Below are 23,365 nucleotides of genomic sequence, written 5' to 3'. Positions count from 1 at the left end.
CTTTTATATTTTAGTTATTTCTACATATATAAGGACTGATAAAATATTTGTATGATTCTTTAATAGTATAATCTGTTCAGAGGCTTACTGTGACAAAAATAGTCATTTGTCACTAGTCAAAGAACCAAAATCAATCCAGAAGAAGTATTTAACCAGAGGCCCAGGAGCAAGAAATGCTTTCAGAAAAAAAAATATTCTATATACAATGCATTTGAAAATTGCACAGACAATATGCTTTTATTTAATGTGAAGGCACAACTAATATTTTGGCTCTTAAAATACATTTTAATTATTTATGCTGTACTTCTTTGTATCAGCTCATAAAAAAATACATATTTTGCAAGCATTACAAATTATTGAATATTCTTTCAGAGTTCCCATTCAAAATTCTTATTTTAAAAAATCAAACTTCATTGTCTATCTATTTGTAGAAAAATGTATATAACAGATTATTGCAGGTCCACTTAATATCACTGTTCGACAGTTTGTTGACGGGTTGTTACAACATTTTCTTCATTAGTTCCATAGTCCATGTTTTCCATCATCTAAACACAAAAGAAAACATTTAAAAAATTTGACATTTCTCAGTTTCTCAATGGAAAGCCTCTAGATCCTAAGATATCACGTGGAGCCTTTAGGACTGGAAAGTATCGCTTTTGCCAAGAGGTGAAGTTAAGAAGATAATACATTATGGATATGAAGGACACATACAAAGGCATGGACTTGGGAAATAAGAGTACAGAGGTTGGGGAGATATTAATTGATGAGTCACCCTTCTCTTTTGATTTGATTCTTTCAAAATGTGACACCCCCCCTCACCCCATCTTGCCTTCTAAAAGAAAATGTTTTTAAATGAGTTTATAGAAACAAATATTATCTCCTTGCACTTCCTTAACCTTTAAAATCTTTCCAGTAGTGGGCAGCTAGGTAGATCAGTGGATAGAGAACCAGGCCTAGAGACAGGAAGTCTTGGTGTTCAAATATGGTCTCAGAAACTTCCTAGCTATGTGACCCTGGGCAAGTCACTTAATCCCCATTGCCTAGCTCTTATTTTCCTTCTGCTGGAACAAATACTTCGTATCAATCCTAAACTAGAAGATAAAGGTTAAAAAAAAATCTTTCCAATAAAAAAGAAAAAATTCAGATTAAAATACAAATGCTAAACTTCTAATAAGCCTGGATAGCTTATAAAATTTACAAAAGGAAACATAGTATTTTTAAAAGTTATCTTCAAAAACACAATAAAACTAATGAACATGTAGACAGAAGAAATGCAAAAATTACTTGTGAATGGACTAGCTCAAATTGGAGATCTTCTTGAGTATTGATTTGATCATTTGCAGATAGCTATCTCTTTTTATAAATGGAGCTTTCTCAAAAGTTAGGCCATTAAATATTCAATATAAAATGATAAAACTGAAAAGATGCTGATATCAAGGTTGAAAAGGCTGTTCTGAGTGCTTTTGTATTATCACTTGTTAGTTTCAGCTTGTGACTTCTAAAAATAATATAAGTACTTGTGACATTTAGCAGAGCCAAAATGGATGGATTGTAGGATGCTAGCCAGCTGTAAAGTTATTTCACATTCAGATAAGAATAATGAAAAAAATTGAGGTTTTAAACTTAGTGTTTCAGGATTGGAAATTTTTACTACAAAAGTAAAATAATTCTCTAAAATCCTCCATAGCTTTAAGTCCATCAAGCAAACCCCAAGTTTTTCAAAAGAAAACATACCATTATATACTTGTTAGTCAGAAACAAGGATTGAGTTAAATCAAAGAAATGAAACAGAAAAAGAATTGTTTTATACTCCGAAACAGATTATTCCATAGCAGCATCATATATACACATGTGTAATTTACTTTTTCCAAGTTAAGAGTGCTTTAATGAGTCTGAATTTTTGCTATAATAATTTACTATTTCTGTGTAGAAAAGACCAGATAGCAAGCACTAAGATTAAGGAATAAATCCCAAACTTTTTAAAGCAGACCTTTCTTGCTATAAGCGCACAGATGTAAGCAAAGTCTGCTTTTTGAATCACATAGAAGAAATGTTAAATTTGCCAGACTATTCATAACATTACCAAATCCAGAAACAAAAGTAAAAATTCTGTCACTTCATTTAGATCTGACTTCATCAAGGGAGACAAGCCAACAGCCTAAGTTCAGAGCAATAACAGATTAAATAAATATGCTATCAAATTTGATTTGTATGTTTAATTGATTTTATTTTGGATAGTTTTATATTTCACTTTAAAACAGTTTGAGTTAAAAAAAAATCTCATTGAGAATAAAGACCACAAACAAATTAGAAGTGGTATAAACCTCTGATTCAAAGTTCAAAATGTGCCTTCATATATAATCACATATGACAATTTGGCATACTAAAAGATAAACAGGTTTGTTGTTATGCACACATCTAGTTTTCTCCCTATTAGAATATGAGCTCTTTAAGAGTAGTGATTGCTTCATTCTTTGTATTTGTATCTCTAGCATGGTGTTTGACACATAGAGGTACTTAATAAATACTTTTGATTGGCTCAGTAACTAGTAGAAAGACTACATAATGGAGAAAAGTGAGAATGATCAAGTAAATCAAATAGTAGCTGTCATTCACATTTAGCTTTCTATCATATTTAATATCTTTAAGAATGTTTAAGAAGTGGTAAAATATTGATGACATTCAACAATTTTTAAACACAGCAGTATATCATTTCAGCGTACCCCTTGTATCCTGAAGGGTTTTTTGTTTGGAAGAGCTCTTTCTTGTATACCCCATAAACATCCCACATAAGATATCTCTTTGAGGGTGAATCTCTTTGGCTATTACTTGGTCACAAAAGGCCATTAATTTTGTAAGATCTCTCTATGAAACCTCTGTGGGCTGTGAATGCAGGATAAGGATTTTGAATTTGATCTGAAAGGTGATGGGAGACTACTTTGCCTTTTTGTGCAGCAGAATAACATGACGAAAATGATGTTATATGAAGATTGACGAGGATGGCAGAAACATACTGTTAGTCTGTTCAGGTCATTGATATGACATAATGTGGAATGAGTTACTCCTGCCATCTTAAAGAGAGAGTGGTTAAATAATAGAATTGCAAAGGTGAGTTTAAGAATTCAAATGAAAGGATAAAAGCTGAGAGTGGAGTATAGATGAATCAAGTTGAACATCCTTTATTCTTTGTAAAACTTGGAATATTTCCCCACTCATTCTCTCTGATGAAGTATGAATTTAAATCTGTACCAGCCAACTATGACCTAATGGCAGATGTTAATCTATGATGTAAGGACATTTTCACCCAAGTAAGAGTACATTCCTTTTAGGACAGCTCTTCTATTTATTCAAAAATGCCAGAAATGTCTGTGGGGCCATTCAGCTTCTTCACAAAATATGGATAATAACCTCATTAGCACTTTGATAATTGCTATTCCTAGAAAAAAATTCCTCTAACTTCTCTTCCAAATACTTTTAGTCTAAAATAGGGGAAAAGGATGAAATAAAAAGATTCTGGATCTGATCCACATTTTGAAGAGAGAAAGTTAGGTAACTGAAAGACATTCACATATATAATTTTCTTTTTGAATTAGGGTTTAATTAACCCTTTTTAAGGGCTTTAGGAATCATTTTTGATAGCTGTGCATGAATCATTAATTTGCATTGACACAGATTAAGGTGAATATGATGGCTACCATTCTTGAAGCTATTAATTTTATATTTTAAAAAATGTTATAAATTAAGTTTTTATTAACTCAGACCAGTGTCTTAGAAAGAGCTTACTACAGTACAGAAAAGTAGGTAGGTGGAAGGTATCAATTTCATTTTGTAAAAAAAAAGATAATCTATGGGAGACATATTTATTTTTTTATGAGTAAAACCTCTGTAATGGATGCTCACACATGATGATAATTAAAATAGGTCTTAGGTCCAATTTCCATGAACAATTTTGTATCAAACTTCAAAGTTTTTTTTTTTACTAAAACACTGGGATTCTTGATTCATGGCTTCCACATATATAAACAGGGATGCAATATTGGCATAAGTAGGACTCAAATGTGGCTGCTTCTAGCTAATTCCCTTCCAAGCAGAGATATGTCATATGACTTGAAGATAAATGAGACACTTAATTATGGAAGAGTCTATAGGAAATTATCTAAAAAGTAAAACTAGTCTTGCTATAAACTGGTGTTTTCAACATGACTTTAAATAATAATGATATTCTGATGCATCAGTTATCTCATTTCCTCCACTGGTTTGGATGACAACCTTCTATACCTTCTCAACTTGTTCAAGTCCTTCTATTAATCTTTCAAATAAATGAATAAATGAACAAAACATTTATTAAGCACTTACTATATCACAGGCACTGTGATAAACCCTGGAGGATACAAATCAAAAGAGAGGCAGTCTTTTCCTTTTTGGAGTATTATCTGCCATGTAGGCTAGATTTTCCTGACAAGGTATTGAAACCATCTTTGAGACAGGCTTAGGTTAGTGATGTTTCCTGGGGAGTTAAGTAGACAAACCAGGAAACAAAGAGGCAATAGTTGTTCTCTCAGGTTAGACTGGTGGGCCAGCATGGCCAACAAAGAGTCAGGGAAACTGCTCCCAAGACAATCAATGTTGGTTCCTTACCGAGTGTCCTTTCAAAGCAGTGGCTAATTAAACTTCCTTTATTAACTGTTCAATAGTCTATAAGTTTCTTCTGGCTTACACCTGGCAGAGTTGCCAGGTTAGAATGGAATGGTTTTGCTCAAGAGTGAAAAAGGTGATACAGAGAAAGGCAAGCCCCAGAGGATCTCCTTGCTTATTTAGAATGGCAGGGTCTGCAGAGTGTGAGACAGCCCCACTGCTTCAGTGGGATAAGAGAGTAAACTGACTATGGATGCCCAGCAGATAGAGGGAGATGTGAATATGCTTTGTGTCTTTAAGAACCATGCACTGATAATGATAAATGCTATAAACAACCATTTGATGAATTTATATAGTTCTTGTATTTGGCAATAGTGATCTCCAGGCTCACCAGCTGTGGTAGGCCTTAGACACTAAAGAATGGGATGTGAAAACTGTCCGAGAACTATCCTGAAGGAACATCTTAGGATTTTTACATGGCATTTGCTGAACTTTATTGGTATCCTCTGCTTAAAGGTCTTGGGGAGACACACGAAAGGATAAAGCTTGATCTTTTACAGCAACCTAGTGATCTTTCTAGAATTTGAGATTTGTGTTTTATGTATAGCAGCTGATTTGTTGAAGACAATTTGAAATAAGCAAAAGAATAGATTGCTTCCATTCTTGTTCCTGTGAAATCATAACTTTCTTTTTTTCTAGGACTCCCAGGTAGGAATACGTTAGGGTTCCAGAAGAGGGAATCCTAGCACATGTCCCAGAATGGGAGGGGAAAGCATAACCCCCCTCAACAGTGTTTTCTCTGGCTCAGCACAGTAAAACTCAGGCTTCAGGAGGGGTAGCGCCTGTGGTAGTGCTTGGCTCTGGCATAAAGAAGCAGCCCTTAGACCTTAGGAGTAGCAGCATGTGCAACAGCACTTAGCCTGTCACAGGACACAGTATCCGAAGCAATGGAATGGATGGTGGCAAAAGCAGAGCAGGCAATAGTGTGGGCACTGGTTTGTGCCACACTGAAGGCAAGCCCCATGAAGCCCTTTTCTTACTGTAATCTGGAACTGATAGGTCTCTTCCATATTGCTGTCAATACAGTAATTACTGGTCACTGGCTAATCCTTTCTCTGAAGTGGCTCAGAGAATAAAGGAATAGCATTGTTGGGAGGTATTGGGAGATCTAGTGTTAAAATGGACTAAAGTCCCCTGGAAGAGGGGAGGAGCAGAGGCCTCTCAAGGGACACATATTCGGTATTCCTCATATGCCCTCTTCCCTAACAGAACTCCCAATTCCTGGTTGGTAGACCAAGGAGCAGGGAGAAGGTGGTGGTATAGGATGATTCTTTTTTTTTTTTTTTTTTTTTTTTTAATTTTTTTTTAAAGCCTTAACTTCTTTGCATTGGCTCCTAGGTGGAAGAGTGGTAAGGGTGGGCAATGGGGGTCAAGTGACTTGCCCAGGGTCACACAGCTGGGAAGTGTCTGAGGCCGGATTTGAATCTAGGACCTCCCGTCTCTAGGCCTGACTCTCACTCCACTGAGCTACCCAGCTGCCCCCCATATAGGATGATTCTTAATATTGACCCTAGCACTGGGATAGGCTGCATGCAATCTCTTAGCTACCTTTGTAGAGATGACCCTGACCCAAGATGGGGATCAGTGACTTTGCCAGAAGCATCATCATCTGTGCTGTGGCCTTGCTGTTCTTGGTGTTGCTCCTGTTCATCATCACCGCTTTCCACTGGGAGTCTCACTGTGAACTGCAAAGATTTGGTATCACCCACCACATGACCTAGATTATTAAGATCTAGGACTTGGTCCTTCTTAGAAGGGGGAGGGGGAAGGAGAAGAAACTTGGAATTTTTGGACTTCATTCATTTCCATAGTCAGTTTCTCCTCTATGGGGTCATTACATTATTTGTGTATGTGTTTTTTTTTTTTTCATCTTTCTGTTTTTCTTTTATCTTCACTAAGCTCTTCTTTGAGTGCCTCCAGTATCTCTAAAATGCCAGCTGTCTAAGGAAGGCTCTAAAACCACTTGTGAAAAATCCTCTGGGGACTATTAGAACTTTGCCACCAGGTGGTGGGGTGTGGTAATGCTACTCAGACTTGGCTAGTTTTTCTTTTCCAGACAGAAATACTCCTTGAGACTGAACTGATTCAGGGAACTAAGGCTCTTGCCTTGTATAGCTTCCTAATGGCCTAAAGTACAAAAGCCATTCCATGAGAAGGCAGAAATTGAACAGGGTGAGGAGCCAGCACAGAAACTGCACTTAAGTGAATCAACATTGTGTGTTTGCCGAGTGTCCTTTCCATATTAGAGTAAAGGTAACTTCCTTTTATTAGCTGTTAGGTAGTTGAACGTTGAAGCCGCAGACTAACTTGAATCAGGTTGAGCCTACCATAGGGAATCTAGTGAAAAGATCTGTAAGACAATCAATCGACAAACCTTTTCTAAAAGCAATAGTATTATTGATTTGATTACAATTCACAAAGAACAAAAACCCATCACAATAAAGGCCTTTTTAGGTAGAATTTCACGGAGACTAATGAAACATCTGGGTTATACATCTGTTATTCATCATTTTCACTTTATAACAGTGCGACATTTTATTTATTGAGGATACCCAGGAAACCCAAAGACAAGATATGATCCAATTCTTTCAATGTTTATTTTTAAGCCAATAAAACATTATTCTTTGGTAAACTGGTCTTTTTCAAAGTGGTTGTACTTTGAAAAGAATTTGAGCTACTAGAAACTTGATAGTAATCTTTAAAAACATTACTGGATCAAATTGTTTCTCCACTTTGTACTAAATTTCTCCACTTGGTACAAAATTGATATAAAAGTAAAATTTATTATGCAAGGTGATATCAAAGTTTAAAGTAAATATTAAAGATTATACTTTAAAGATTAAAGTAAATCAATGCCAGGAGAATATATGTTCTAGCCTTTAAAACTTATAAAAACATTTTATTCAATAATTTTGACTTTCCACAGGGTATAGATGTGTCTTAACTCCAGTGAGGCATTTGGAAACAATACTTTCTCTGAAGTCCCATGGAGACTTCAGTAAAGAGATTTCAGAAAACCTGAGTGAGAAGTAATGGGAGTCTTCCCAATTATTCATAATGGATTTTGCAAATGTTTATATCACAGATGTGACATGGCCTAAGGATCTTGTGCAATTCTCTATTTAAGAAAAGTGTTCAGCTCGGCACATCTCCTTATTTCTTATCTACTACTCTGGAACTTCTCTCTGACTTTATTTCATGCTAGATATCTTTTCTTACTTCCCTTCTCTTATGCTTTTCAGCTTCCTTTTATGTTTAGTCTTCCTCCATTAGATTATAAGCTTCTAGAGGGCAGGAACTGTGTTTCTTTTTTTCATATCTGTATCCCTAGGGCTTAGCAAAGTGCAGGGCATATAGTAGTTGCTTAATAAAAATTTACTGACTGACAGCGTAGCTCACTGGACTTGGAATAAACTCATCAAAACATGGACCAAAGCCATGACTTTGACCTCAGTAGCAAAGTGCTTCTATCTAGAGTTTCTCAACTATTTTCAGTGCTAGCACACTTGTAAACATTGTGTGGGTGAGACGGGGGGAGGGAAGGACTCAGCTTCAGTGAACCTGGAATATAGTTTCAATGAAGAGACAGCCCAACACCCATCATAAACAAGTTCTAATAATGAAATTTTCTCTGCCCTAGGAATTTACAGGCTAGCTAATATATCATTTAAATTTGTCATCATTGTCCTGTCTCTGTCGCTCTCTTTTAAACTAAACTTATGATTCATTACTGTAAAAAATTCCTGGTAAGGAAACTCCTTCTTATCAAAATTGGCTTATACCTGCTTGGCAACTCAAAAGTTTTAGAGTTGCCTAGGGGAAAGAAATTAGGTGATTTGCCCACAGTCAATATGTATCAAAGACAGAACTTAAACCAAGGTTTTCCAGATTCCAAGGCTGGTTTCTTATATTTACTATGCCACCCTCATCCTAAAACATTTTTTTAAGTACCTCTAAGAATTCAAGAGCAGCTAGCTAGTTATATAAAGTTAATGCTTTGGTTATTTAAGATTAAAAGTTAATTTTTAAGTAAAGTTATATTTTCCCCAAATCATGCCTTTGAATGTCTGAATATGTTTTTAGGAATTTGAAGTGGCTTTTGTTTTCTGAAGTGATTCCTTTCCTAATCTTTATCTTCTTCTTTCCATAGGTATGGTTTTTCAAAGGATCTTGCAATATTTGTACTTTTGGTTTCAGGTAGAGAACAGAAACTGTCAGAAATGGACAATATGGCTGGTAGGCAGGCACCAGAAGATTGATCCCATTTCTAGAATGTCTTCATAATACACTAAAGTAGGCAAGGCAGCAGTGACTAGTCAACTAAGTTAACTAGTCATAAAGGTAAGAGGAATTATCAAGACAGAAACATAAGTACATACCTGGTAGCTACTACCTTTCCAGATCTTCTTCACTTCTTTACGTCTCCAAGCAACAATCACAACAGTAATAAGTGTGCAAGGTACTAAGTACAGAAGAGCTGGCTGCCCCTGCTTCATCAGCACAAGAACTATAAAAGTGAGCACCATGCCCACAGCATAGGCTGCAAAAGGAAGAATGTTAAATACTTGTCACTGACAGGCACTTGTGCTGAAATTTTTTAAATTACTAAAGACTATGTTTAAACAATATGAAGGCCCTGGAAAATTGGCTTCTTTTTTTACAGTTTTAAGATTGCCCTACTAATACTTTCTGAAGACCAACTCCACAATCTCTTAAAAGTTAAGAAACTGATTAGAGTGTGTGCACATTATTAGTTTAATTATTCATCAGTGATAAAAATATTAGTAACGTTTCAGCTATCTGGCATCATCAGAGAAGGAATTGTTCCATAGTCCAAATGACTAAAATGTAATCATTGTACTGAGTGACAATACTTTGCATTGACCCCTTTGGATAGTTAAAAAGTACTACTATAGACTTTCTTGACTTCTTAAACAGGGTATATAATGAGAAATACTAACCCTTTTTGGATGATCCAAAACAACCATTTTGAACATATAATCACAGAATGTTAGAGCAGGAACAAACCTTGGGAATCATCCTAGGCCAACTCCATAATTTTTTTAAACCCTTACCTTCCGTCCTGGAGTCAATACTGTGTATTGGCTCCAAGTCAGAAGGGTGGTAAGGGTAGGCAATGGGGGTCAAGTGACTTGCCCAGGGTCACACAGCTGGGAAGTGGCTGAGGCCAGATTTGAACCTAGGACCTCCCATCTCTAGGCCTGGCTCTCAATCCACTGAGCTACCCAGCTGCCCCCAACCAATCCCATAATTTTATAGAGGAAGAAACTGACGTCCAGAGGAATTAAATCATTTGCCCAGGGTCAAGGAGCTCCACAGTTCAGTGCTTCTTCCACAATATCAGAATGCCTTCTAAGATATCTTTAAGGATTACTGAAATATATAGAACTGCTTGACTTAAGTCTATATATTTAAATTTTTTTGGTTTGATTTTTTTCATTTCCTTTTATTTTTTTAAAAAGAAAAGTTTTCCTGGTCTTTCTTACTATGAGACTATTGACTATCATTTGTATAATTAAGTTTGCCTATAATAAAACTGCTTTTTTTTGGCTTGTTTTGATTTGTTATGAGCTAAGAAACAAGTCTAAGAAGTTTATTAGGACTGAACCTGGGGGCAGCTGCGTAGCTCAGTGGATTAAGAGTCAGGCCTAGAGATGGGAGGCCTTAGGTTCAAATCTGGCCTCAGACACTTCCCAGCTGTATGACCCTGGACAAGTCACTTAATCCCCATTGCCTAGCCCTTACCACTCTTCTGCCTTGGAGCCAATACACAGTATTGACTTCCAAGATGGAAGGTAAGGGTTTAAAAAAAATTTAAAAAACTGCACCTAATGTGAGCCAAAAGGCTCTGAGTGAGGAGTAGTGGGGCTGTTCTTTTTTTTTTTTTGTGATATCTTGGATAGTTGCTCAGAAGCCTTTATGATTACTTCCTGGTAGTTGCATATGGACTAGAAAATTGCAGTTCCAGGCAAGAGAATTCCTGAAGAATGAGCTATATTATACTTTACATCTGTTTGAATCTTCTTTTGATTTCAAATCTACTGCTGGGGGAGAGGGGCAGGGAGGGGTGGTAAGTGGTAGATTTGGTGCAACCTTTGATTTATTTTACACAAGGAACTCACAAATAGGAAACTCCTTTTTACCTAAGAAGATCTGTACCTGTTCCACCAATTAATAGCCTTAGAAAGTTGCCCAGAGAAAAGTGAAGTTATTATCCTGAGGTCACACAGCCAGTTCATCTGTTAAGAAACAGAACTTGAAGTAGAATTTCTTGCCTTCTAGGCTGCGTTCTAAAATCTAATTTTTTGCTTTATACTAATTAATGTTTTTCAGTCTAATTTTGCCCTTTCAAAAATCTTGAGAATTAGGCAAAGTAAAGCAAATATTGTAATCTCCCATTGATTGATGAGTAATATAGAACAAATAGTTGATTTGCATATATAGTTACGAGCAAAGTGAGAACCATGTCTCTCTCTCTTTTTTTTTTTAAACCCTTAACTTCTGTGTATTGGCTCCTAGGTGGAAGAGTGGCAAGGGGTGTGTGTGTGTGTGTGTGTGTGTGTGTGTGTGTGTGTGTGTGTGTGTGTGTGTGTGTGTGTGAAGTGACTTGCCCAGGGTCACACAGCTGGGAAGTGTCTGAGGCTGGATTTGAACGTAGGACCTCCTGTCTCTAGGCCCGACTCTCAGTCCACTGAGCTACCCAGCTGCCCCTCCATATGTCTCTTAGTAACCAGATTCTCAGATTTGTGCTCTATTTGCCTACCGATTATGAATTCAAAATAAATAATTTTTATTTTATGAATAAAATAAATATAAATAAAATAAAATAATTTACCAATTACACAGGAAATATAGTAGATAGAAGAACCAACATGAATATCAAATCTTCGACAATAAGCAACCAGAAGACCTAAAAAAGTCCAATAAGATTAATTTTTTAAGAGTGGGCAAACCTTTAAAGATCAGTCAAATTATGTATTCATTTCAATATTATACTGTCAGTAAGGAACCTTGAACTCTCTGGAATAAAAGAGGATATATAAATTTAACAAAACTTGAAACCATTAAATCTAAGATTAAGTGGGTCTTCTCCCTACTGACTTTCTAGAACTTTGTCCTCTTGATTTTAGAATATTTTAATTTCTATTGTATTAACTATGACTATGACTAATCCTTGATTAGAGGATTAGATCTCATCCTCCTAGGTATGTCATATGATCATAGATTATATGATAAAATTAAGTTACATGATAAAAAGTCTATTTCCCTAATAATATAAGAAAGTTTCTAAAATTTCAATCAACTCTAGTTTTACAGATGTATAGAAATAATCAGTTTCTTCTAAAATCTAGCGAAAGAGATCATTTGCAAAATTCCATCTACAAAGAAATCTCAGAACTGCATTAATAAATATTTATATATACAAGTAAACAATTCAATAAAGTACATGACACATACATAAAGTGGTAGGCCTGAAATGTAACTGCTATTTCATTTAGTCAAAATAATTTCTTTTTATTGCCTGAATTCATAGAAGAAAAAGTTCACCTTTATTATTTCTGATCCCTGTATAGAAAGAGGAGGGCTTACTATAGTTTGTTGTTTTCTATTATTTCAATTGTTTAATCACATTTCTACACCTTCAAGAAAAACAATACTTTATCTTTTTAAAATGAGATTAAAATTTTAAATTAAGCCATGAATTTTTAGCAAACTAGTTATTTTTGGAATTTGAAGTCATTTTAAGGTCATGCCATAGAAATGTTTCCCTATTTTTTCAATTGCATAAAAAGGGAATTGCCACACAACCATGCTAGAAGCTACGCTAAGAAAGACTATACTGTGTCAGCTTCCATAAAGTAGTACCACCATCTTTCTTTCACTGGCCATGCTGAGAGTCTCTCTTTTTTTTTTTAAACCCTTAACTTCTGTGTATTGGCTCCCAGGTGGAAGAGTGGTAAGGGTGGGCAATGGGGGTCAAGTGACTTGCCCAGGGTCACACAGCTGGGAAGTGGCTGAGGCCAGATTTGAACTTAGGACTTCCCGTCTCTAGGCCTGGCTCTCAATCCACTGAGCTACCCAGCTGCCCCCCTGAGAGATGTTAACTAGGACTCCTCCTTTTAAGCTAGTACCTTCTATTGGCCTAGCTTCCCTCATAGGCATCTGCTGCATAGACTGTCCATGACCAAACATGGGAGACTGCTCTCAAGAGATGTGATCTGTTGCCCTAAAACTATGTATCCCCTATGTGGCTGGGAGCACTGTCCTTTACGAGTCAGGAAGAGTTATACGAGCAGTTGGAAAGAGAAATATCCTATCTAATATCTTAAGTGGAGACTATTTCAATGGTCTAATCACGCAACTACTCTTCAAACATACCTCTTATTATCCTGCCCTGGTTCTTCCAACTCTGCCTCTTCTAAGTCATCTTACATTTTAAAATGGAAATTAAAAAAATATAATTTGTTTTACAGGCAACTTTGGGAATAATATCTTCTTTATAAAACCTAGAGTAACAAGGTAACACTAAAATTCAAGGAAAATATGGAAAAATGAGTTTAACACCCACATATTAAAAGCAAATTAAAAAGTTATTATAGACAACTGCTCACCTGGAACAATGATGTCTCCGAAACCCAGTATTGAAACAGGTGCTAGACATACACTCATTGCTGAGAAATATATAAGCCTTGGTACCTTGATAACCACTGGCAACTGCAGGAGGAAATGCTGACAATAAGCTTCACCTGAATCTTTAATTATATTATTTAATAAGCAATGTATTGACATTAGAACTATTATGCCCATTTTAAATGATATTTTAAAAGAATTTGAAATCAGAGGACACACATTGAACACACACACACATACACACTCACACATGATTTATAAAGCTTGAAAGAAGCAGATTATGTAGCTTTAGAAAAATGAAACCCAACACACACATAGGATTGATTACTCCTATTAATCCAATAGTCCCACTGTCTAGCTTCAATGACCAACAATATGACTCAGGTCTTGAAACAACAGACTTTATTTTGGCCATCAGTTTTTCCCCCAAAGAAGAATCTTGTCTCAGAGGATGTGATTTAGAGTCCAGTGAACATATCTGAAATACAATCCTTACTTTCTCATGGGGAGCTGAGGGCTGAGCAGTGGCTTCCACCAAGTTTCCACCATTCTAGGATGAAACCCAAGTCAATAGGTATTTAATGATTTTAAATGACTAAAAAGTGGCTATATTTTGTAAGAAAAAAATTATACCTTAATATGCACTACATGCTCATTGAATTAAATGAGAAGACAAAATTATTAATTGCAGACACTATGGATATGTAGCAAAATTGATTTGTGCACACTCACTCAATATGAATATGCATTTCTGTGTAGCATATCCTACCTTTTCATTGCTTCCAAAAGGTCCAGCTGCAACTTCAATCATGATACTTTCACCATTCTATTTAGTAAAAAGAACAAAGTTGAATTCTCTAAATGATTTAACAATTTACCACTGTACAAGAACTTTCTGAGTACCTAGCACAGTGCTCAGCACAAAGCACTAGTTAATATTTGTTGAATGAATAATTAGCATAAGATGTTTCAAAATAAGCTGCAAAATGCCTTTTCCCAATTCAATATTCATGGAGAACCAAATAGAATGTAGTCATGTAACATACAAAAAATGCCTAGCACACTTCCTCTACCTTAAAAGGGTGTTGATAAAACACTGGTAACTGACAGATAATAAAATTCATGCATTTTAACAAAGTAAACCAAAGAACTGTTTGTTCTGTACTAACATGTAATTCTAATAGTCACAGTCAACTCTTCATTATCTTCACGAATAGTGAACGACAATTACAAAATCTTTCATATTTGGCTAAAGGACTTCATATTTGTACTTTTATTTGAATATGTGTGGATATGGTTTTCTGGAAAGTCACAATACTCATTATAAATTAATGAAACTACATTGCATAACAATTAAATGACACTCTAAACACTGAATATTGGCTATTACATGTTAACAGAGAGACTAATATTTGTTGAACAAAGAAGCAGTCCAAGAAGAACTGGAAAGCTCTTTAAGTATCCTGATCTTGAAAGCTGCTCATCTTCAACTCTGTCTGTTTTCACCCTCCAAGCTGAGAATTAGTATTCTTTCCTTCCTATTTTACTTAGTTTTCTATGAAATGGGGCACACAAGGGGGAAAGAAGCAAAATAAACTTTTATGAAAACATTTCCTGGAGGTAGAGCTTAGCATGGAAATGGTAAATACTCAATCACTGGAGAGTGCTATGGAATGTAAATATCTAAGCTCTTTTATCTCAAAGCAAAATAGGTTATGAAGGTAAATAGTTATTAAAAAACAAAAATGATGATAAAAGATCCCTCCCCCCTTAACTTTGCTTCTTGGGTGGAAGAGGAAATGAACTTTTTTTTTCCTTAAGGCTCTTTTTTATGCCTGAGTAGGGTGGCAAGAGCAATGAAATTGTCAGCTGTAGTGATCATGGCCATGATTTTTCCACAATCAGAGCACAGCTTACCTTACTTCTCTAGGAAGCTAGGGACTTTCTCTCTCTCTCTTTCAAAAAAATCTCATTTGTCAAATGCAATAGCTCTCTAGGAGAAGGGAAAGGAATACATAGGATACTATGGTGACATAAAACAGGAAATATCAATAAAAATATATTAAAAAAAAGAAAACTAAGGGCATCCAAAGCTTCATTCATCAAACATTTCTCCTCTATCCAACAAAAACCCTTTGCACTGTCATCCATTCTCTTCTCTTTCCTTCATTTTGAATCCTAGCTCTGCTAGTTATTACTTATACGACGACTTACTCAAGTTATTTGGTAAATCAATTCACATTTCTGGGTCTATTTCCTTATATGTAAAAATGAAGGATATAGACTAAATTATTTCTAAGACCAGTTTTAAAACACAATGATTTCCAACTTCCATAGGCTTCCTCAATCTGGATTCACTAGTATCTCAAAATCAGCCTGTTAAAAATGAATTTATTTTCCTTTTGAAACCTGCTCCTATTTATTACTTCATTCACTATTTGTCAGGGGAACCATGATGTTCTGAATCTCCTTCATCTAAAACTTATTATTTTTGACTTTCTATCTCCTTTATCCCTTATATCTAACCAATTTGCGCTTCCTGTTCATACTACTTCTAGATCACCACTGGAATCTATCTCCTCTATTCTGATTGCTACCACTCTAGTAAAAGCCCTCATTTACTAAAGGCCTGGACTAGAGGTCCAGGTCTCTTAACAGGTGTTCGTTTTAAAAAACTTTTACTTTCTGTCTTAGAATAGATACTAGGTATTGGTTCCAAGGCATAGTGGTAAAGGCTAGGCAATTGGAATTAAGTGACTTGCCCAGGGTCACACAGCTAAGAAATGTCTGAGGCCACATTTGAACCCAGAACCTCCCATCTCCAGGCCTGGCTCTCCATCCACTGGACCATCTGATCTGGCTACCCCCTTAAAAGGTCTTCTTTCTTCATTCTTGCCTTACTTCAATCCATCTAATTATAATAGCTACAAGACTAAGTCTCTATATGCATAGTCCCAATAAAATAAATAAAAAAGTTTTATGTAGGTCCCACCACTTTGGTTTCTGCATTATATCTCGGCCATATGATAGCAATAGACTTTTTTGTTCTCCCTATCTCAGTACTCTCCCCATTCTAATTCATCTTCATTCAGCAGCCAAAGTGATTCCCCCACCCCCCAAATCCTTAACTTTTGTCTTAGAATCAATACTAAATATTTGTTCCAAGGCAGAAAAGATGTAAGGGCTAGAGTCTAGACCAATGGTCGGCAACTTTTTTGGCTGTGAGAGCCATAAAATGCCTGTGGAAGGAGGAGGATGGAGGTGGAAGGCGCTGGAATATGGGGCGGGGGGAGCTGAAGGGCCCCCTGGGGCACATCCTGGGGCTCTGCCCTGACTGGCCAGTCGGAGGTGGAGCCAAATATGGCTCGAGAGCTGTTGTGGACCCCTGGTCTAGACAATGGGGACTAAATGACTTGCCCAGGGTCACACAGCTAGAAGTATTTGAGGTCAGAATTGAACCCAGGATTTCCTGCCTCTGGGCCTAGCTCTCAATCCGCTGAGCCACCCAAGCTGCCCCAAGAAAGTGATTTTTTTAAAGCATAGGTTTGACCATGTTACTCACTCTTCTTTCTCAAAAAAACTCTAGTGGTTTTTCTATTAACTGCAGGATCAAATGCAAAGTCCTCTATATGGAATTTAAAGTTTAGAATTTAGAATTTGCTTTCTTCCTAATCTTCCAGTCTTATATTTCATTCCTTGATTTAGCTACAGTAGCCCATTTGTACATGTACATGATAGTTCATCTCCCAACTACCTGCCTCTGCAATGGGCTCTCCCCTATTCCTAGAATGCACTTCACATCTTCATGTTTTAGTTTCCCTGGCGTCTCTCAAGCCCCAGTTTAAATCTGATCTGCAGGAAACCTTTCCTAGTCTTGCTAGGTACTTTCCCTTTTGAGGCTACCTTCCACATAACTCCTTCTGTATCTTGTATGGCCCCAGAGTTTCCTCATTCATTATAAGATGAGTTCCTTAAGGGCAAAAACCATTTTTGTTTTTCTATATATCCCTGTGAGTTAGCACAGTGCCTGGCAGATTGGAAGTATCTAATAAAAGCTTATTAATGAACTACTAGGTCATTAAAGGAGATAGTGACAAAATAAAAGGATGCTAAGGCAATTTCTTAAATAATATTTCTATATCATGATCAAATTTCCATTTAATGGAGAGCTGACTGTGATTCATTTGCTAAAGAATTGTTGACACCCCAAAGTTAAGTATATTAACACTTCCACATGCTCTAAATAACATGCAATCTTATATTCCTACTTCTATACCTACTTGCCTACCTGCTATTAACCTATTAGGCTCATGGACATGATGTAGCACTTCCATGGTTAAACCTTCTAAGTATAATAGCAAAAATGGAAAAGTTAGGAATGAACTTGTCTGAAATGAAATGAATGGCTATGCAATGAGGTGACTTCAATAGCCTAAATGTGTAAATTTAATCCTACTAAAGCATACTTTAATACCATTCTTTTTTGTGGTGGTTGTTGTTTTGCAATTTTGTTGTAATGAATATTAATAGCTAGTCAACATATCTAGTCTCTTGAGACTAAGAATGAAACAAAAAAGTAAAAAATTATTTTTACAGAGTTGAAAGAAGCAGCAATAGTCACAGATGTCTTTCCTTCTCAGGGCATATGATTACAGCAGAACCTCATTTTATGTGACCAATATGTTGTAAGACCCTTTGCATAAGCTAAAAATCACATATAATAGTGAAATCCATTTTTTATAATTATTTCTTATATGAACATACCTGGGCACTTTATAACTTTTCTTAGGCTTATCATAGCTACCAGCATTACTGCTCTTGTGCTTTGCTATCATTTGCTATTATTAATAACTAAACAGTGTTAATAAAACAAAGAGAAGCACTAGTCTGACGTGTACATGACTTGATATATGTAAGCACTCAGGACAAAGACTGATGCAGGAGCTAATTTTGGGTACAAAACAATGTGATTACTCACACTAATGCTTCTCAGAATGAGAATGAGAGTGACTAGGAAAACTGCTGTGAGATTTTATGCCACTTGGGAAAATGGCATGGATTTAGTATATAATTAAAAATAGTTATCTGATTCATTTTTCTACCTTAATTTTTTTGACTGCCAACCATACATGTCAGAATTTATATGTGATGAGTTCAGGTTAAACAAGGTCTTACAAATAGGTTTCTAAACCTAAAAGTTTCTAAAGAAAGAACCTTAGAGGTTACATATCTTTAATATTTTTCTGTATGCTTCTGTTTTTAATTTTGGTATGTGTTAGGTGGGTGTTTCTTACAGAAATGAGTGATATAGCCGAGGTAAAGAGAAGCGATGGTACTTGAAGGATAACTGCTTACTGGTATAAGACAGAACACAATAACTATAAAGAGCTCAGCTTTCTCATGCATACTTTGTTCTCTCTCTCTGTATATATATACATATATATACACACATATACATATGTCTAAATATACACAGAAAAAAACAGAGGTTATCTTGAACACTGAATTAACATAACAAAACATGAGATATTCCCTTATAAAGTAAATATCATATTAGAGTATTTATTTACTATATTGTATTATGAAGATTCAATAGGGCACTATTACTATAGGCCACTATTGGCCAGATATTGAAATAGCTTTGCTATTTGGAATCTGACACAACAAAGGTATTTTTTGCTTCTTATAAATGCATGCAAAGTGAAGTAAACCAGTAGATGGAAAGGATTTAGTGGGGCTTATAGTATGTTCTAGAAGGCAGGAATTAAAAGTCATAGAACTAATTTTTTGTTTATGTAGATCAGCTATTGAGATGGTAGGGAAGTTACTTACTTTTAATAATATTTGCACTTACTATTTCATAGGGCAGTTTAAGGATGAAATGAGACAATGTATTTCATGAACTATACTGCTATATAAGTATATTTCTCCTGCCCCCCAACCCCCACCATTCACATTCATAGCCTCATCACTGTGGCATAAAAGTGAAGATGCTAGTAAAATATTGCAGGCTGATGATAAATTTAAAATATAATTTTAAAATTCAAAATTACTTGGAAGAATTTTCTCTACAAATCATCACCATTAGGGATACAATACATATTAAATGTTAATGAAGGCTTTCATCATAAATTAAGAGATCCCTGGGAAATGATGAAGGAAGCCTAACTAGTAGGCTGAGGTGCACTTAGAGAATCACATGTGGATAGGCAAGAATAGTGAGTTAGAAAAGGAAAAACATATGACTCTCAGGAACGCAAGAGAAAGAAACACAGAGCAAGAAGGTGAGTGAGAATAGAGAGAACAGAGAGGAAAGGAGTGCTCAAGTAATGATAACAGCTTCTCTTAAGTTGCGGAATGAGGGATGAAGGGGTAAAAAAAGCAAGTACCAGGCCTCTGAGTATCTCAAACTAGAGATGATTTTTTTAGTTAAGAACGCACAAAAAGTACACTTATACCTTCTTCTAACTGGCTTTAACTTCAAAAGTAAGAATTCTTAAAATATTTCAAAATAAGGGAGGGGATTCATAAGATCTCAATTACATGGCAAAATTCCCAAGCATGAGCAATCTAATGGACAGAATGAATGTCACATTTCTCATAATGTTAAGCACAAATTTCAGAAATATTAACATACCTTTGTGATAAATGGTGTTATGAAAACAAAGAAAACATCATAGATGAGAAGAAGAACTAGAAGAATTACACATGCCTATCAGAGAAAGAAAAAAAAAATTAGAGGATAAGTCTCCCACATCCAAAGAAAGAATTGATAGTATTCTGAGAAAATCACATATGTGTAGATCTATGAAAAAATAATTCCTACAATACTATTTCTGATTTTGTCTTATAAGGCAAAAAATTCTGTTTTCCTTTCTACCGCTTTCATTTCTTTGAATATCACTGAGTCAAAGAAAAGTCCTTTGTCAAATTAACCACTTCTTTACAAGGCTAATAAGTATGTTATTGTTCAAACAGGCAGTATTGTGTGGTAGAAAGAGTACTAGCCTGAGAGTTAGAAGACTTAGGTTCAAGGCTCAGATCCCTCAACTTACTAAACTGCATAATGTGTTCACAAACATAAAGGGGGGAGATGTAAATACTTTATATAACCTATTTCACAGGATTCTTTTAAGAATCAAGTAAGATAATACATAGAAACTATTTTGTAAACATACACACTTTGCAAGTATGATTCATTCTTATTATTCATTCACATAACTAGTGTATTTTGTTTGAACAGGGTAACATTATACTTTACCTTGAAGTTGGGTAATTTCAATGTCTTAATTAGATTCAGACAGAAAGCCATTCCCAAGATATCTTGTAAAATCCAAGCCCACCTGCAATCAGACATTAAATTTTTTTTAAATCACAGTCATTTAAAAATGAATCCTCAGACAATTCTGAGGGACTTATGGAAAAGAACGCTACCCACATTCAAAGGAAGAACTGCAGGATAGAAAACATATAAGAAAAACAACTGCTTGAACACATGGGTTGATGTGGACATAATTGGGGATGTTAGACCCAAAATGACCACACCAATGCAACTATCAGTAATATGGAAATAGGTCTTGATAGATGACACTTGTTAAAACCAGTGGAAATGCGTGTTGGCTATGGCGGGGAGGGGCTTGGGGGGAGTGAAGGGGAAAGTAAGAACATGAATCATGTAACCATGGCAAATTTTTCTAAAAAATAAAAATATAAAAAAATAAAATAAAAATGAATCTTCACAAAATAAAGGGCTCACACTGAATACTATGCTTAGCAAATACAATCCAAAAAATATTAAGCACCTAATACTAAGGTTAAGAGTTGGGATAAAAAGATAGACTAAAAACAAGACTAAATTCTCAGGAAGTTTATAATCTAAGAGGAGGAATAAAGCATAAACACAAATCACAATAATCCAAGGCAGAATGCACCAAAGGAAAAGCGAGAGGTGACATGAGAAATCAGTGGAGAAGGCTCTCTTTCAAAGAGAAGGGGGTGCAAAAGTAGGAAAAGTTTCATGAAGAAGAGCATACTTGAGTTACTCTTGAGAGAATGAAGGATCTCAGTAGTGAGGAGATGGGTGAGGGAAGTCCATTCCAGGCATGTGAATAGTCACAGAGATGAGAGAAGATGATAATGGTAAGTGTTCAGATTTGACTAGAGACTATGAAGAGAAGTAATGTGAGATAAGTCTGGAATAGTAGATTGGAGCCAAACTGTAGAAAGAGTTGTATGCTACTATAAGGGACTTTAATGGTAAGTTAATGAAGGGTTTGGGGTTGAGAAGTAACATGATTTGAAAATTATCTTTGCAGCCACATGAAGACTATATTGGAAGCAAGAGAGACTAGTGGCAGGAAATCTATTCAAAAAGGCATTACAATTATGCCAAGCAAAGATAGTAGTGAACTCCTGAACCAGAGTGGGTGAAGTTAGATTCGAAAGCAAGGAATAAGTATGAGATTGTAGAAGTTAAATCAAAAGGACTTTACCAATGATTTTATGTAGGTAATAAAGGACTAGAACAAGTCAAGGATGTTTCAAAGATTTCAAAGGTGACTGGAGGGATTACTGGTACCAAAAATATAAATGGAGAATTTAAAGAAATGAGTAGGTTTTTGGGTAGAGATAAATTCACTTTGATTATGTTAAACTTGAAATACCAGCAAGATCAGAGATAAGATATCTAGAAGGCAACTGGAAATGAACTCAGAAGAATTAGAGTATTGGAAAGTTATTGTCATGGAGCTGTTAAGAAGCCTTGGGAATATATGACACTATAAGAAAAAAAAAAAAAGAAAAAAAAAGAAGAGGGCCCAGGGCTTAAATCCCTGTGGTGTGACAAATGAGGTAGCATGGTATAGTAGAGTGTTGGAATTGGCATTTTGAAGACATGGATTCAAATCTTGGTTTAGACATTAGCTGTATGATCCTGGACAGTTCATTTATCTGATGGATCTTAGGATCCCTTCTAGCTGCAAATTTATGATCATATGATTGTTTACCATTATCTTTGTTAAAAAATAAGGAAACAATATTTTCTATATTTACTAACACAATGACATACTAGAATATTGGTTGTTATGATGAGAAAAAGATGCAATAATGTATAATTTCTTTTTTTTTTTAACCCTTAACTTCTGTGTATTGGTTCCTTGGTGGAAGAATGGTAAGGGTGGGCAATGGGGGTCAAGTGACTTGCCCAAGGTCACACAGCTGGGAAGTGTCTGAGGCCGGATTTGAACCTAGGACCTCCTGTCTCTAGGCTTAGCTCTCAATCCACTGAGCTACCCAGCTGCCCCCTATAATTTCTTTTTTAAATGTTGCAAATTTTAAAATAATTTTTCTACTGCAAACTTGCAAAATAATTTTCCTAAATTATAAGCCAACAAGAGCATTTTATTTTAAAATTGTCTAAAAAATTTTAGATCCATCAATTCCTATCTTTAACAATGTTAATAATTCATTAAATAATCTTTATCCTTTTTGCTCTTAAGCCTACATTTAAACATGAAATCAGTTTCAAATGTCTTTGTACATTTGAGTCCAAATCAATCAACCTGAAAACTGTTTGACTTGGTTTTTCCAGAAAACTGGTTCTTGAAAGACCATGATATTCTAGGACAAAAGCCACAAATTCCTCAGCAACTGAGTGAAATGTGTGACAGTCTGATTCTAATCTAAAGTAGTAAAAATTGATTCCCTACCTGTCATCATTTCGAAAAACAGCCCAAACAACAGCCACGGATATGCAAAATGCCGAAAGAAAGAGAAGTCTTACTTCAAGGCTTTTGCTGCCACATGTAATCCTAAAAGAAAACAAAAACGAATGGAGAGAATTTAGCTTGCAAGGTAATTTGGAGTGGTAGTGGTAAGGTAGGGTCTCAATGAAAACATAGTCAAAATAAATACAATAATAGTAGTTCAAGACTAAAGTTGTTACAATATCCACTAGTTTCTTTTCAATAAAGCAACTGGTAATTAAATGTTTGAATTTATGACAATTTTGACATTTCTA

The 23,365-nt window shown here is 35.5% G+C and overlaps 1 protein-coding gene across 2 annotated transcripts in view; it reads right to left on the bottom strand.

Annotated features, from left to right (window-relative positions):
* Positions 1 to 210: 210 nt before the first annotated feature.
* Positions 211 to 23,365, bottom strand: part of SPPL2A (signal peptide peptidase like 2A) — a 55,887-nt gene continuing 32,732 nt past the window's right edge. Inside the window, exons 8-16 of one of the 2 annotated variants that reach the window (XM_044665168.1) lie at positions 23,055 to 23,156; positions 20,609 to 20,690; positions 19,985 to 20,059; positions 14,117 to 14,173; positions 13,844 to 13,897; positions 13,329 to 13,431; positions 11,552 to 11,626; positions 9,075 to 9,235; positions 211 to 545 (exon numbers count right to left, since the gene is read on the bottom strand). In XM_044665168.1, coding sequence (XP_044521103.1) covers positions 471 to 545; positions 9,075 to 9,235; positions 11,552 to 11,626; positions 13,329 to 13,431; positions 13,844 to 13,897; positions 14,117 to 14,173; positions 19,985 to 20,059; positions 20,609 to 20,690; positions 23,055 to 23,156 — 784 coding nt within the window. In that variant the 3' untranslated portion in view covers positions 211 to 470. The remainder of the gene's footprint in view (positions 546 to 9,074; positions 9,236 to 11,551; positions 11,627 to 13,328; positions 13,432 to 13,843; positions 13,898 to 14,116; positions 14,174 to 19,984; positions 20,060 to 20,608; positions 20,691 to 23,054; positions 23,157 to 23,365) is intronic. The other variant, XM_044665169.1, reaches the window with a different exon arrangement.

This window comes from Gracilinanus agilis, chromosome 2, assembly GCF_016433145.1.
Source record: "Gracilinanus agilis isolate LMUSP501 chromosome 2, AgileGrace, whole genome shotgun sequence".
NCBI classification, from domain to species: domain Eukaryota; kingdom Metazoa; phylum Chordata; class Mammalia; order Didelphimorphia; family Didelphidae; genus Gracilinanus; species Gracilinanus agilis.
Note: the sequence above shows the minus strand (reverse complement) of the source record. Positions and strands in the feature narration are given on the sequence as shown.